This window comes from Papio anubis, chromosome 20 (genome assembly GCF_008728515.1).
Source record: "Papio anubis isolate 15944 chromosome 20, Panubis1.0, whole genome shotgun sequence".
In the NCBI taxonomy this organism is placed as follows: domain Eukaryota; kingdom Metazoa; phylum Chordata; class Mammalia; order Primates; family Cercopithecidae; genus Papio; species Papio anubis.
Genome location: NC_044995.1, coordinates 39,541,827 through 39,554,447, shown reverse-complemented (window position 1 = coordinate 39,554,447; position 12,621 = coordinate 39,541,827). Strand labels below are relative to the sequence as shown.

Below are 12,621 nucleotides of genomic sequence, written 5' to 3'. Positions count from 1 at the left end.
ATCCCTCTGGTTCATGATAAACTAAGGATAAAGACTAAGAAAGCACTAAGTGTGTGACTAGAGGACACATCACAGAACCACATCCCTACTGATGGTAACATCATACTTGAAAAAACACGCCGGGCGCGGTGGCTCAAGCCTGTAATCCCAGCACTTTGGGAGGCCGAGACGGGCGGATCACGAGGTCAGGAGATCGAGACCATCCTGGCTAACACGGTGAAACCCCGTCGCTACTAAAAAAATACAAAAAACTAGCCGGGCGTGTTGGCGGGCGCCTGTAGTCCCAGCTACTCGGGAGGCTGAGGCAGGAGAATGGCGTAAACCCGGGAGGCGGAGCTTGCAGTGAGTTGAGATCCGGCCACTGCACTCCAGCCTGGGTGACAGAGCGAGACTCCGTCTCAAAAAAAAAAAAAAAAAAAAAAAAAAAAAGAAAAAACACTTAGCCAGGTCAAGCGCAGTGGCTCACCCATGTAATCCCAGCACTTTGGGAGGCCAAGGCGGGTGGATCACGAGGTCAGGAGTTCGAGACCAGCCTGACCAACATGGTAAAACCCAGTCTCAAAATACAAAAATTAGCTGGGCGTGGTGGCACGCACCTGTAATCCCAGCTACTCAGAAGGCTAAGGCAGGAGAATCACTTGAACCCAGGAGGCGGGGGTTGCAGTGAGCCAAGATTACACCACTGTACTGCAGCCTGGGCGACAGAGCAACACTCCGTCTCATAAAAAAAAAGAGGCCAGGCGCGGTGGCTCACACCTGTAATCCCAGCATTTTGGGAGGCCGAGGCAGGCGGATCATTAGGCCAGAGGTGAGACCATCACAAAACAACACAATCTGAAACCCCATCTCACTAAAAATACAAAAAATTAGCGAGTACGTGGTGGCAGGCCTGTAGTACTCCCAGCCAGCTACTCAGGAGAGGAGGCAGGGAGAATGGCATGAACCAGGGCTGACAGAGCTTGCAGTGAGTGGAAGTGCATACTGCACACACTCCAGCCCTGGGGCGACAGAAATGAGACTCCATCTCAAAAAAAACAGGCGAGTAGCGGTGGCTCAAGCCTATGTCAGCACTTTGGGAGGCAGGGGCAGGCCGGATCTGCGAGTCAGGAGATGAGACCATCCTGGCTAACCACAGTGAAAACCAAATCTCTACTAAAAAATACAAAAACTAGCCGGGCAAGGTGGTGAGAGCCTGTAGATCCCAGCCTACCGGGAGGCTGAGGCAGGAGATGGCGTAAACCCGGGAGGGGCCGGAGCTACAGTATGAGCGAGGTCAGCATGCCTGCACACACCAGCCTGGGCGTAGGCAGAGACTCCGTCTCAAAAAAAAATAAAAACAAAAACATACTCCAGCCTCTATAGGCATCACTGGGGGGCTGGGGAGCAAGAAGGAGTCTAAAGCCAGTAAGTTCTGGCTAGACTAACTATGCAACACACTGCAGCCCAAGAACTTGAAGACCACAGGAGAATTGGCATTGGCTGATGCCAGGGAAACAACAGCATTCCCAGAAGAGCTCATAAAACCAAGAAAAGAAAGACTACCTTCCAGAGTAAATCTTGTATTGTCATGAATCAGGCATGTTCTAGAAGATGCCCAATGGTACCTTCCTCCATGAGTGTAGGTACTGGGGTTCGAGGCCTGGAAAGATCACCTTATTCTGGTGCTGTCAGGTCATGCATCAGTTCACGAGAACAAGTGAGGCTTCGTCTACTGAGCGATCACCAGGTTCTTTAGGACAAAAGCAAAACTTGGTGGCCTGTGTCCTGGCAAGAACATAAGAAGGCTTTCTTCTACCAGTGCTTCACTCCTGATGTGATGGAACACCTCAAAAGAGAAGGGACTGCCACTCAAGGTCTTCTTCAGAATTGACAACACTCTGGGCCATCTCTCCAATCTCTTTGTTTTGCCTAAAAGAACATGCAAATGATATTTCTGCCTCCTAAAACTACATCACTGCTGCATCAGCAGATCAAGGCATCATCAAGTGCATTAAAGTGACTTACATCCACCTGACCTTGGGTGAATTCATGGAGTCTTGATGCTAACCTTGAATGTACCACAGTGGTTTTATTGAAGAGCTTCACAATTACAGATACAACTGTGCTTACTGGAAAGGCTATAGATGCCCTAAAGCCCAGGACAGTCAATGCATGTTATAAGCCATCATGGGGTAAGAGAGTCAGTGATTTCAGGGGCTTCCCCACTATTAATGCAGTCATTAAGAATACACAAAATGTTGCAAAACACAGTTGGTGGGGAACGCTGTTTGAAATGACTGAGGATGACGTTAAGGAACACACAGAAGAGCAAAGAGAAACTCTTACCAACTAGGAACTACAAAGTCTGCTGAAATCCACTACAGATGATGATGATCTAGAAAATTTAGAAAACACAGAGCCATTGATTTGGACACTTGAAAAGTCTGCCACAGTTTTTCAGTAGGCAAAGGTGAAAAAGAGGCATGATCCTCAAAGATCCTACAATGGAAAAAGCTTTCGCTCCACCCGAGAAATAACATGCCTATAAACACTGCAAGGGTTTTTTAAATATATAAAGTAAAGGAAAAGAAGAACTAGCTTCCTATAACTAAGAATCTGCAAAGAAGATGGAACATTCAATGGTTACAGATCTTCAGCCCTCAAGCCAAACAGGTCCTAACGTTAGTATTACATAGCCTCCTCAAATGAGTCCACATCTATAATCATAGTTGGTTCTTCCAACGTAGATGATAGTCCTGATGTCTCACTACTTACCCACAATGCCATACATCTAGTCATCTCAACACATCAAAACATTAGGTGCCACAGAATCATCATCATTGTTATAATCACTATACTTGGGTTATCAAGAGAGAAGACCCAGGGTTTTGGTGAGTGTTAACATATTAAACAAAAGCAATATGTGAGGGTTGAAACAAAGAAACTTTAATGTTCTGGCTGACATATACTATGTTGATAGGCTCACAATTACTGCATCTATACTGAAAACAGACTCTTTTCCTTATCATGATTCCCTAAACAATACAATAGAACAACTATTTGCATAGCTTTTACAATGCATGAGGTATTTTAAGTAATCTAGACATAATTGAGAGTATACAAGAGGATGTGGGTAGGTTACATACAAATATGCCATTTTATAAAAGGGAGTTGGCATGGCTCACAGAGTGCTGGAACCAATACCCAGCATGTATCAAGGGATGACTGTATTGGAAAGAAACTGAAACTACTTAAAGCTTTACCAAGTGCTTACATTCACAGGGTTTATCTCCAATGTGTTTCTTACAAGTTTCTGAAATGACATAAAATAAATGCTTTCCTACATTCCATACATTTAGAGAGAATGCTAGTGAGTCTTTTTATGTCTATGCAAGGAATTGAGAGAAGCAAATGCTTTCCCACATTCCTTACATTCATACGGGTTCTCTCCAGTGTGAGTTTTTTCATGTCCCTGAAGGAAACGGGAATGAGTGAAAGCTTTACCACATTGTTGACATTCATAGGATTTCTCTCTCATGTGAATTCTTTCATGTCGTAGAAAGCAAGTGAGCCAAGAGAATGCTTTCCCACATTCCTTACATTCATAGGGCTTCTCTCCAGAGTGAATTCTTTCATGTACTTTTAAGTTACCAAAATGACTGAAGGCTTTCCTACATGTTTTACACTCATACGGTTTCTCTCCTGTGTGAGTCTTTTTATGTTGAGAAAGGTATTGGAAACAACTGAATGCCTTCCCACATTCTTTACACTCATATGGCTTCTCTCCAGCGTGAGTTGTTTTGTGATTTTGAAATGAATAGAAATCAATAAAGGCTTTCCCACATTTACATTTATAGGGTTTCTCTCCAGTATGAGTTGTTTCATGCCTTCGAAGGGAACTGGAAATACGGTAGGCTTTGCCACACTGTTTACATTTATAGGGTTTCTCTGCAGTGTGAGTCCCTTCATGTCTTTGAAATACGCTGGGATAAACAAAGGCTTTCCCACATATCTTGCATTTGTGAGGTCCATCTCCAGTGTGCATTGTCATGTGTCTTCGAAAGCTTGAGCTATGAGATAACGCTTTCCCACACTGCTTGCATTCATACAGTTTCTCTCCAGTGTGAGTTCTTTCATGACTCTGCAGTGAACTAGGACAATCAAAGCCTTTTCCACATATCTTACATTTATGAGGTCCATCTCTCGTGTGCGTTACCATGTGTCTTTGAAAGCTTCCCAGATGATGAAATGCTTTCCCACATTGCTGACATGCATAGGGTTTCTCTTCAGTGTGAGTTGTTTCATGCCTTCGAAGGGAAGTGGAAGCACTGAAGGCTTTCCCACATTGTTTACATGTATAGGGTTTCTCTCCAGTGTGAGTTCTTTCATGTCTTAGACAAGAACTGTAATCAGGGAAGGCTTTAGAACACTGCTTACATTCATATGGTTTCTCCCCAGTATGTGTTCTTTCATGTCTTACATAGGAACTGTAAAAAGAAAAGGCTTTAGAACACTGCTTACATTCATATGGTTTCTCTCCAGTGTGCGTTCTTTCATGCATATGTAATAAACTGGGCCAAAAAAAGGCTTTCCCACACAACTTACATTTATAAGGTCCATCTCCACGCTGCACTGCCATGTGCCTTTGAAGGTTTCCCAAAGAACTGAAGGACTTCCCACATTCTTTACAATCATATGGTTTCTTTCCAGTGTGAAGCCCTTCAGGTGTTTGAAATGAGTTGTGGTAACTGAAGGCTTTCCCATATTGTTTATGCGTATCTGGCTTCTCTCCACATTCATGATACTCATGTGGTTTGTGCCCAGCACCAACTCTGATGTAACAATTAAGGGATGAATGACCCAGGACGATTGCTCCACTCATATTGCTTTCACAAGGACCTACTCCAGTAAGAGTATTCTTCGTCACAATACTATCTTGAATCTGGCTAGACATTTCTCCCCATTTACTTCCATCTTTACTTTCACCAAATCTCTCTAACATACGACATCTGTAAAAAAATGGGAAATATATCACTAAAGGTCTGTCTATAAATCATTTATAGGTATTAATAGGTATTGGATGTACATTTTTAACACTATCATGCAAAGTGTAGGCTTCGTGTCCTGCTTGAACGTGAATGGATGGAATGTTGTGCAACGTAACTGGACCACAGGTGTTCTCGAGACAATGATATTCATATGTGGATTCATAATATTGTTGCATGAGAACTATTTTACAAACACTGAACAGCTATGGAACATTTAAGTATGTGTTTTTGGAGAACATTTTCTAAGAATAAATAAATTTAAGCTAAGCTTGTTCATTTTCTTTGCTTGTTTTTAAAATTTCATGTCATTCTCAAAACAGCTCCAGGGACATATCTTTTCCTTATGTGTAAATTACCTTAGATTTTTCCTGGGATATTTGTATTGATCTTCAATTTGATCTTTGAAAAGAAATTGATCTTTCCATTTCATTCCTAAAAGGTAGACCCAGAAAAATCATTATAAATTTGTACAAAATTATAGACACAGTAAGATTTTGATGTACACTGCACTCGTACAAAATGCATTCACTGAAGTACAGCTGACTCTTGAAAAAGAGGTTTGAACTGCACAAGTCCATTTGTATATACATATATATATGAATGTTCTTCAGTCTCTGCTACCCAAGACATAAGACCAGCCCCTCCTCTTACTCAGCCTACCCAATGTGAAGACAATGAGGATGAAAACCTTTCTGATGATGCACTTCTACTTAATGAACAGTAAATACGTTTATCTTCCTTATGATTATCTTTTTAACATTTTGTTTCTGGATAACTTTACTGTGAGAATATAGGATGTAATAGTATGACATAAAATATATGTATTAATCATTGCTTATGTGACTGATAATGCTGCCCGTCAACAGCAGGCTAAGATGTTGTGGACATAAAATTATATGAAGATGTACAACTGCTACAGGAGCTGCTAAACTCTGTTTTTTTTTTCCAGGATAAACCATGTCCCCCTTCCATATTCCAAATCTTTGAACAGTGTGAATGACCAAGAAACAAATGTCTCCAATTAAATAAGTGGAAATGTGATGTCATCCTTACCTACACAATCCAGGTTCCTGATGGTTTCCTGCATCACATCTTTGTAGAGATTCTTCTGACAAGGACCCAGCAAAGCCCACTCTTCTCGGGTGAAGTTCACAGCCACATCCCCTAGAGCCACTGAGGCCTGATCCATCCCACATGTACAGAAGAGGAAGGGTGAAAATCACAGTACTGAGAATCTATACTCACTTCATACATTTGGCATGATGCTGTGGTTTCCAACCATTTTATTCAATGACATGGTAAACCCACTCTTATTCTGTCTACATTCACTTTCTCCTACACAGTAACTCTGAAGCCAGAGGTAAACATGTTTGGTAAATTAACAGTCGAATAGAAACATGCCACTTGGTGAACTAAGTGAGTGAATCACATAGCCTGGATCACCCCTAATGTCTATTTCCACAGTGGATCTGCAGTTCTTGGCACGATAAAGTCCTACTACTTATTGTACAAAAGAGAGTTACCATTAGCAGTGCTGAGAGTGCGTGTCCTTACAAATGCTTGTTCACAAAGTTCGGCCTTTCATGGTGTCTAGACAATGTATTTAGGGGTGGGCCCCATGAGCATAACTAATAACAGAGGGGGAGTGTGGCTAAATTGTTTATGCAAAAAAATATAGTATTTCCTTAACTCCCATCTTCCTTCTGAGAGTTTGGCATTTTGTTACATACTCAGCAGAAGGAGTGCACGTGATCAGCCACTGCTAGGTTTGAATGGTTGTCCCCTCCAAAATGCACACTGAATGTTAATCTCCAAAGTGGCAGTAAAAAATAAAAATAAAAGAAAAAAGAGAAAAAGGTGGCGCTTTAAGAGGCGATTTAGTCCTGAGGGTTTGGACCTCATGAATAGATTAGTCCATAATGGGTAAACGAATAAATGAGCTATCTCATGTCCTTCTGAGAAGAGAAAGAGATCTGAGCTAGACGCTCAGCTCCCTCACAATGTGATACTCTATGCCACCTAGGGACTCTGTAGTTAATTTTATTATTATCATTTATACTAGAGACAAGGTCTTCCCATGTTCCCCAAGCTGGTCTGGAACTACTGGGATCAAACAATACCTCTGCCTTAGTCTCCCAAAGTGATGGAATTACAGGAATGACCCACCGTGTTCAGGAACCCAAAACAATTCTTTCAAGAAAAGGCCATACATTGCTAACTGAAAACCATATAACAAACTAGTGAAATATCGCCTGGGGGCCAAAGAGTTCATACTGTTGCTGTGAATTAAGGAGAGAAAGTAAGCCTGGGGAAGTCTCTGGAAACCAAGAGATTTGCTGCCAGCCTTAGGAGGAGTTAGGATGAGAGAACACAGTGGTGGATTTGAGACCCTGCTGCCCACATCTCTGGAAGACCCAGAGGGGAAACGGTCGCCCTTGGAAAGAAAGAAGGGACGCAGGACCAAAGATAACACAGCTCCTCCCACACACAAACCCCACACACGAGTCTGGATTCAGCCTGGTGGCTCGTCGTCACGGTGCAGCCTCCTCACCGGGTTCACAGGAACTGCGAGCCAGGCTGGAGGCGAGATTGCATTAGATATTAACCAGGTGCCCTCAGCCCCGCTGCCTCTCGGGGCCGCCTCCCTGAGAGTCAAGTCACAGCAGACGCTGACCACCGGCCTCCCCATTGTGCCTGGGGATAAGATCTCTGAGAGTTGCTCAGGAGTCGCCGGAGTTCTATCTCAGATCCTGAATTCCAGTGGAAAGGCTGGCGCCAACCAGGCTGAAGACCTCACGAGGGAGCCCACTCAGCAGGAGAATACGTTTCCTTCACCTCCTGTCCCAGGATTCGCCCGTCACGTCCCCACCAACCAGCGACCCTACATTCCAGCAGCCCCTGACCAGACCCCAAATCCCTCAGGGAGGCGGATCTGGGGGTGTCCTCCGCTCTCCGGCGATTTAACTGTTTCTGCTACAGCCCTCAGCGTCTCGGTGCAGTGACTCGGGCCGCAAACCTGTTGGTTACAGCCGCACAATCTGGGGAGACGCGGGGCTGCGGGCTCGGAGTTGCCCAGAGAGGGCGCGAGGGCCGCAGTCGCTGCGCAGGAAGGGGATGGGACGCCCGGAGTCCCGGCTGCAGGCCCAGCCCCACTCTGCGGCCTAAGAGGGCCGAGCTACTCCAGGGGGGCCCAGGTCCGCAGATCCCGGAGTCGCCAGCGGGGAGGCCCAGTCCAGCCACAGCCGAATAAGGCCGGTTCCACCCAGCCCCTCCCCCGCCTCGGGACGCCGGCCCCGGACACGCACCATTTCCCGACTTCCGCGGTGTCCCAGGTCCTCCCAACGGCTCCCGTTGCCAATGCGGGTTCCAGCGCGACAAAGGTTGCCACAGAACTTCCAGGTCGTTTCTCAGCGACAGAGCCGGAAGCCGAGCAAAAGTGAGACGAGAAGACGCCGCGGGCTTTTTCAACCACACACAGTCCTCCCGGAAGCGCGCCTGATTGACAGTTCCCACGAACCCGCCCCATGGCCCTGATTGGCTAGAGCGTTAGGTCCCGCCCCCTGTGGACTGAGTGACAGAAGAAGCGATCTTGCACAGCTGAGTAGAGCCGGATGAACAAGTTCCTGACACAGGCCTTGGCAGGGCGGGCTTCATCCCTGCACTGTGATCTGAATCCTCCAGGGGGATATTTGCACTTCAGCGGAATTTTCTGCCTGTACTCAATAGGACCTCCTGCTTCTTCCTACTGGACATGGCTGACAAAACAATTATACTTTTTTTTTTCTCTAGAGGGAGTCTGTCTTGCTCTGTCGCCCAGGCTGGAGTGCAATGGTGGGAGGCTCACAGCAACCTCCGCCTCCTGGGTTCAAGCAATTCTGCCTCAGCCTCCCAAGCAGCTAGGATTACAGGTGCGTGCCACCACGCCCGTCTAATTTTTGAATTTTTTAGTAGAGACTGGGCCTCACCATGTTGACTGGGCTGGTCTTGAACTGCTGGCCTCAGGTGATCCACCTGCCTTAGCCTCCCAAAGTGCTGGGATTATGGGCATGAGCCACCATCCCCGGCCCTCTCTCTTTTTATCTAATATGTTTTCTATATCTTAGTGCTCCAGTGTTGAGTGCATATATGTTCACAATTGTTACATCATCTTGCTGAATGGACCCCTTTATAATTGCATAGTGACCTTCTTTGACTTTTCTTACAGTTTTTGTCTTGAAATATATTTTGTCTAAGTATTGCTACTCCTGCTCTTTATTGGTTTCCACTGGCATGGAATATGCTTTTCCATTCCTTTATTTCCAGTCTGTGGGTTTCTTTATAGGTGAAGTGTGTTTCTTATAGGCAACAGATCATTAGGTCTTGTTTTTAAATCCGTTTAGCCATTCTATGACTCTTGATTGGATAGTTTAGTTCATTTACATTCAGTGTTATTATTGGTGAGAACTTACTCCCGCCAATTTTGTTATTTGTTTTCTGGTTGTTTTGTCATCTTCTCTCCCTTCTTTCCTTCCATCCTGTCTTCTTTTTAGTGAAGGTGACTTTCTCTGGTGGTATGATTTAACTTCTTACTTTTTATTTTTTGTGTATCTGTTGTATATTTTTTGACTTGAGGTTACCATGAGGTTTGCAAATACTATCTTATAACACATAATTTTAAGCTGATAAAAACTTAATGCTGTTTGCATAAACAAAGAAACAAACAAAAAGAAATCTAATGACAACTCTATGCCGTAACATAATACCCCTGCTTTTTAACTTTTCTTTGTTTCTATTTATATATTGTTTGTACTGTCTGTGTTTTGAAAAGTTGTTGTAGTTATTATTTTGGATTGGTTTATCATTTAATCTTTCTACTTAAGAATAATTTACATACCACAGTTACAGTGTTACAATTTTTTTTTTTTTTGAGACGGAGTCTCGCTGTGTCACCCAGGCTGGAGTGCAGTGGCACGATCTCGGCTCACTGCAAACTCCACCTCCCAGGTTCACGCCATTCTCCTGCCTCAGCCTCCTGAGTAGCTGGGACCATGGGCACTCACCACCACGCCCGGCTAATTTTTTGTATTTTTAGTAGAGATGGCGTTTCACCATGTTAGCCAGGATAGTCTCGCTCTCCTGACCTTGTAATCTGCCCGCCTCGGCCTCCCAAAGTGTTGGGATGACAGGCATGAGCCACCGCACCCAGCCTTTTTTTTTTTTTTTCTTGAGATGGAGTCTTACTCTGTTGCCTGGGCTGGAGTGCAGTGGCATGATCTCAGCTCACTGCAACCTCCACCTCCCAGGTTCACGTGATCCTCCTGCCTCAGCCCCCCTAGTAGCTGGGATTACAGGCACACACCACCATGCCTGGCTAATTTTTGTATTTTTAGTAGAGACAAGGTTTTGCCATGTTGGCCAGGCTGGTCTCAAACTCCTGACCTCAGGTGATCCACCTGCCTCAGCCTCCAAAAGTGCTAGGATTACAGGCGTGAGCCACCACACCCGGCATACAATATTATTTTTGTGTGTGTGTACTTACTAATACCAGTGAGTTTTGTCTCTTCAGATGATTTCTTATTATACATCCTTTCCTTTGTGATTGATGTATTTCCTTTAGTATTCCTTGTAGAACAGGACTGGTGTTGATGAAATCCCTCAACTTTTGTTTGTCTGGGAAAGCCTTTATTTTTCCTTCATGCTTGAAGGATATTTTCACTGAATATGCTATTCAAGGGTAAAAGGTTTTTTTCCTTCAGCACTTTAAATATGTCATGCTACTCCCTCCTGGTTTGTAAGGTTTCTACTGAAAAGTCTTCTGCCAGTTGTATTGGAGCTCCATTGTTTGTTATTTGTTTGTTTTCTCTTCCTGCTTTTAGAAGCCCTTCTTTATCCTTGACCTTTGGGGGTTTGACTACTAAATGCCTTGAGGTAGTCTTCTTTGGGTTAAATATGCTTGGTGTTCTATAACCTTCTTGTAGTTGGATATTGATATCTTTCTTTAGGTTTGGGAAGTTCTCTGTTATTATCCCTTTGAATGAACTTTATACTCCTATCTCTTTCTCTACCACCTCTTTAAAGCCAATGACTCTTAGATTTGCCCTTTTGAGGCTATGTTCTAGATCCTGTAGGCATGCTTCAATGATTTTTATTCTTTTTTCTTTTGCCTCCTCTATTTTCAAGTAGTCTGTCTTCAGGCTCACTAATTATTTCCTCCGCTTGATCAATTCTGCTATTAAGAGACTCTGATGCATTCTTCAGTATGTCAATTGCATTTGAACTCCAGAATTTCTGCGTGATTTTTTTTTTTTTTTTTTTGAGATGAAGTCTCACTCTGTCACCCAAGCTGGAGTGCAGTGGCATGATCTCAGCTCACCACAACCTCTGCCTCCCAGGTTCAAGCAATTCTCATGCCTCAGCCTCCCAAGTAGCTGGGATTACAGACATGCATCACCATGCCTAATTTTTGTATTTTAGTAGAGATGGGGTTTCACCATGTTGTCCAGGCTGGTCTGAACTCCTGACCTCAGGTGATCCACTCACCTCGGCCTCCCAAAGTGCTGGGATTAAAGGCATCAGTGACTGTGCTCGGCCTTGATTCTTTTAAATTATTTCAATCTCTTCATTATATTTATCTGATGGAATTCTGAATTCCTTCTCTCTGTTATCTTCAATTTATTTGAGTTTCCTCAAACAGCTATTTTGCATTCTCTGCCTGAAAGGTCACAAATCTCCATTTCTCCAGGATTGGTCTCTGGTGCCTTATTTAGTTCATTTGGTGAGGTCACGTTTTCCTGGATGGTTCTGATGCTTGTGGACATTTATCCCTGTCTGAGCATTGAAGAGTTAGGTATTTATTGTAGTCTTCTCAGGCTGGGCTTGTTTGTACTCATCCTTCTTGGGAAAGCTTTTTAGATATTTGAAAGGACTTAGGTCTTGTGATCTAAGGCATCTCTACATTAGGGGTCATCCCAAGCCCAGTAACACTGTGGTTCTTGTAGACTCTTAGAGGTACCACTTTGATTATCTTTGATAAGATCCAGAAGAATTCTCTGGATTACCAGGCAGAGATGCTTGTTCTGTTCTCTTTTTTCTTTTTTCTTTTTTTTTAGATGGAGTTTCACTCTTGTTGCCTAGGCTGGAGTACAATGGCACGATCTTGGCTCATCACAACCTCCACCTCCCGAGTTCAAGCGATTCTCCTGACTCAGCCTCCCGAGTAGCTGGGATTACAGGCATGCACCACCACACCCAGCTAATTTTGTATTTTTAGTAGAGATGGGGTTTCACCATGTTGGTCAGGTTGGTCTCGAATTCCCGATCTCAGGTGATCCATCTGCCTCAGCCTCCCAAAGTACTGGGATTACAGGTGCGAGCCACTGCGCCTGGCCGATTCTCTTCTCTTTACTCCAAACAGCGTGTCTCTCTCTTGCTGTGTTCTGAGCCACCTGGAGTTGGGGCTGGGGTGACACAAGCACCCCGGTAGCCCCCATCACTGAGACTGTGCCAGGTCAGACCTGAAGTGAGCACAGCACTGGCTCTTAACCAAGGCCTGCTATAATCACTACCTGGCTACCACCTGTGTTTGCCTCAAGGCCCTGAGGCTCTACAACCAGTG

At 44.3% G+C, this 12,621-nt stretch overlaps 2 protein-coding genes across 5 annotated transcripts in view; both read right to left on the bottom strand.

Moving 5' to 3' along the window:
• The window catches only part of LOC100997796 (zinc finger protein 442), a 35,063-nt gene extending 26,630 nt beyond the window's left edge, over positions 1-8,433 (bottom strand). Inside the window, exon 1 of one of the 2 annotated variants that reach the window (XM_009193593.4) lies at positions 8,333-8,433. In XM_009193593.4, coding sequence (XP_009191857.1) covers positions 8,333-8,335 — 3 coding nt within the window. In that variant the 5' untranslated portion in view covers positions 8,336-8,433. The remainder of the gene's footprint in view (positions 1-8,332) is intronic. The other variant, XM_021930740.2, reaches the window with a different exon arrangement.
• LOC100997086 (zinc finger protein 799) lies at positions 2,904-8,496 on the bottom strand. 3 transcript variants are annotated; one of them, XM_009193591.4, is made up of 4 exons: positions 8,333-8,496; positions 6,081-6,207; positions 5,384-5,459; positions 3,347-4,988 (listed from the first exon to the last, which is right to left on the bottom strand). In XM_009193591.4, exons 1-4 carry the CDS (start codon positions 8,333-8,335, stop codon positions 3,347-3,349), a joined length of 1,848 nt encoding a protein of 615 aa, XP_009191855.2. In that variant the 5' UTR covers positions 8,336-8,496. The 3 variants fall into 3 exon arrangements, with proteins under 3 accessions (XP_021786433.2, XP_021786434.2, XP_009191855.2); XM_021930741.2 differs by lacking the exon at positions 8,333-8,496 and having other exon boundaries at positions 2,904-4,988; positions 6,081-8,322; XM_021930742.2 differs by lacking the exons at positions 5,384-5,459; positions 8,333-8,496 and having other exon boundaries at positions 2,904-4,988; positions 6,081-8,323.
• Positions 8,497-12,621: the final 4,125 nt, after the last annotated feature.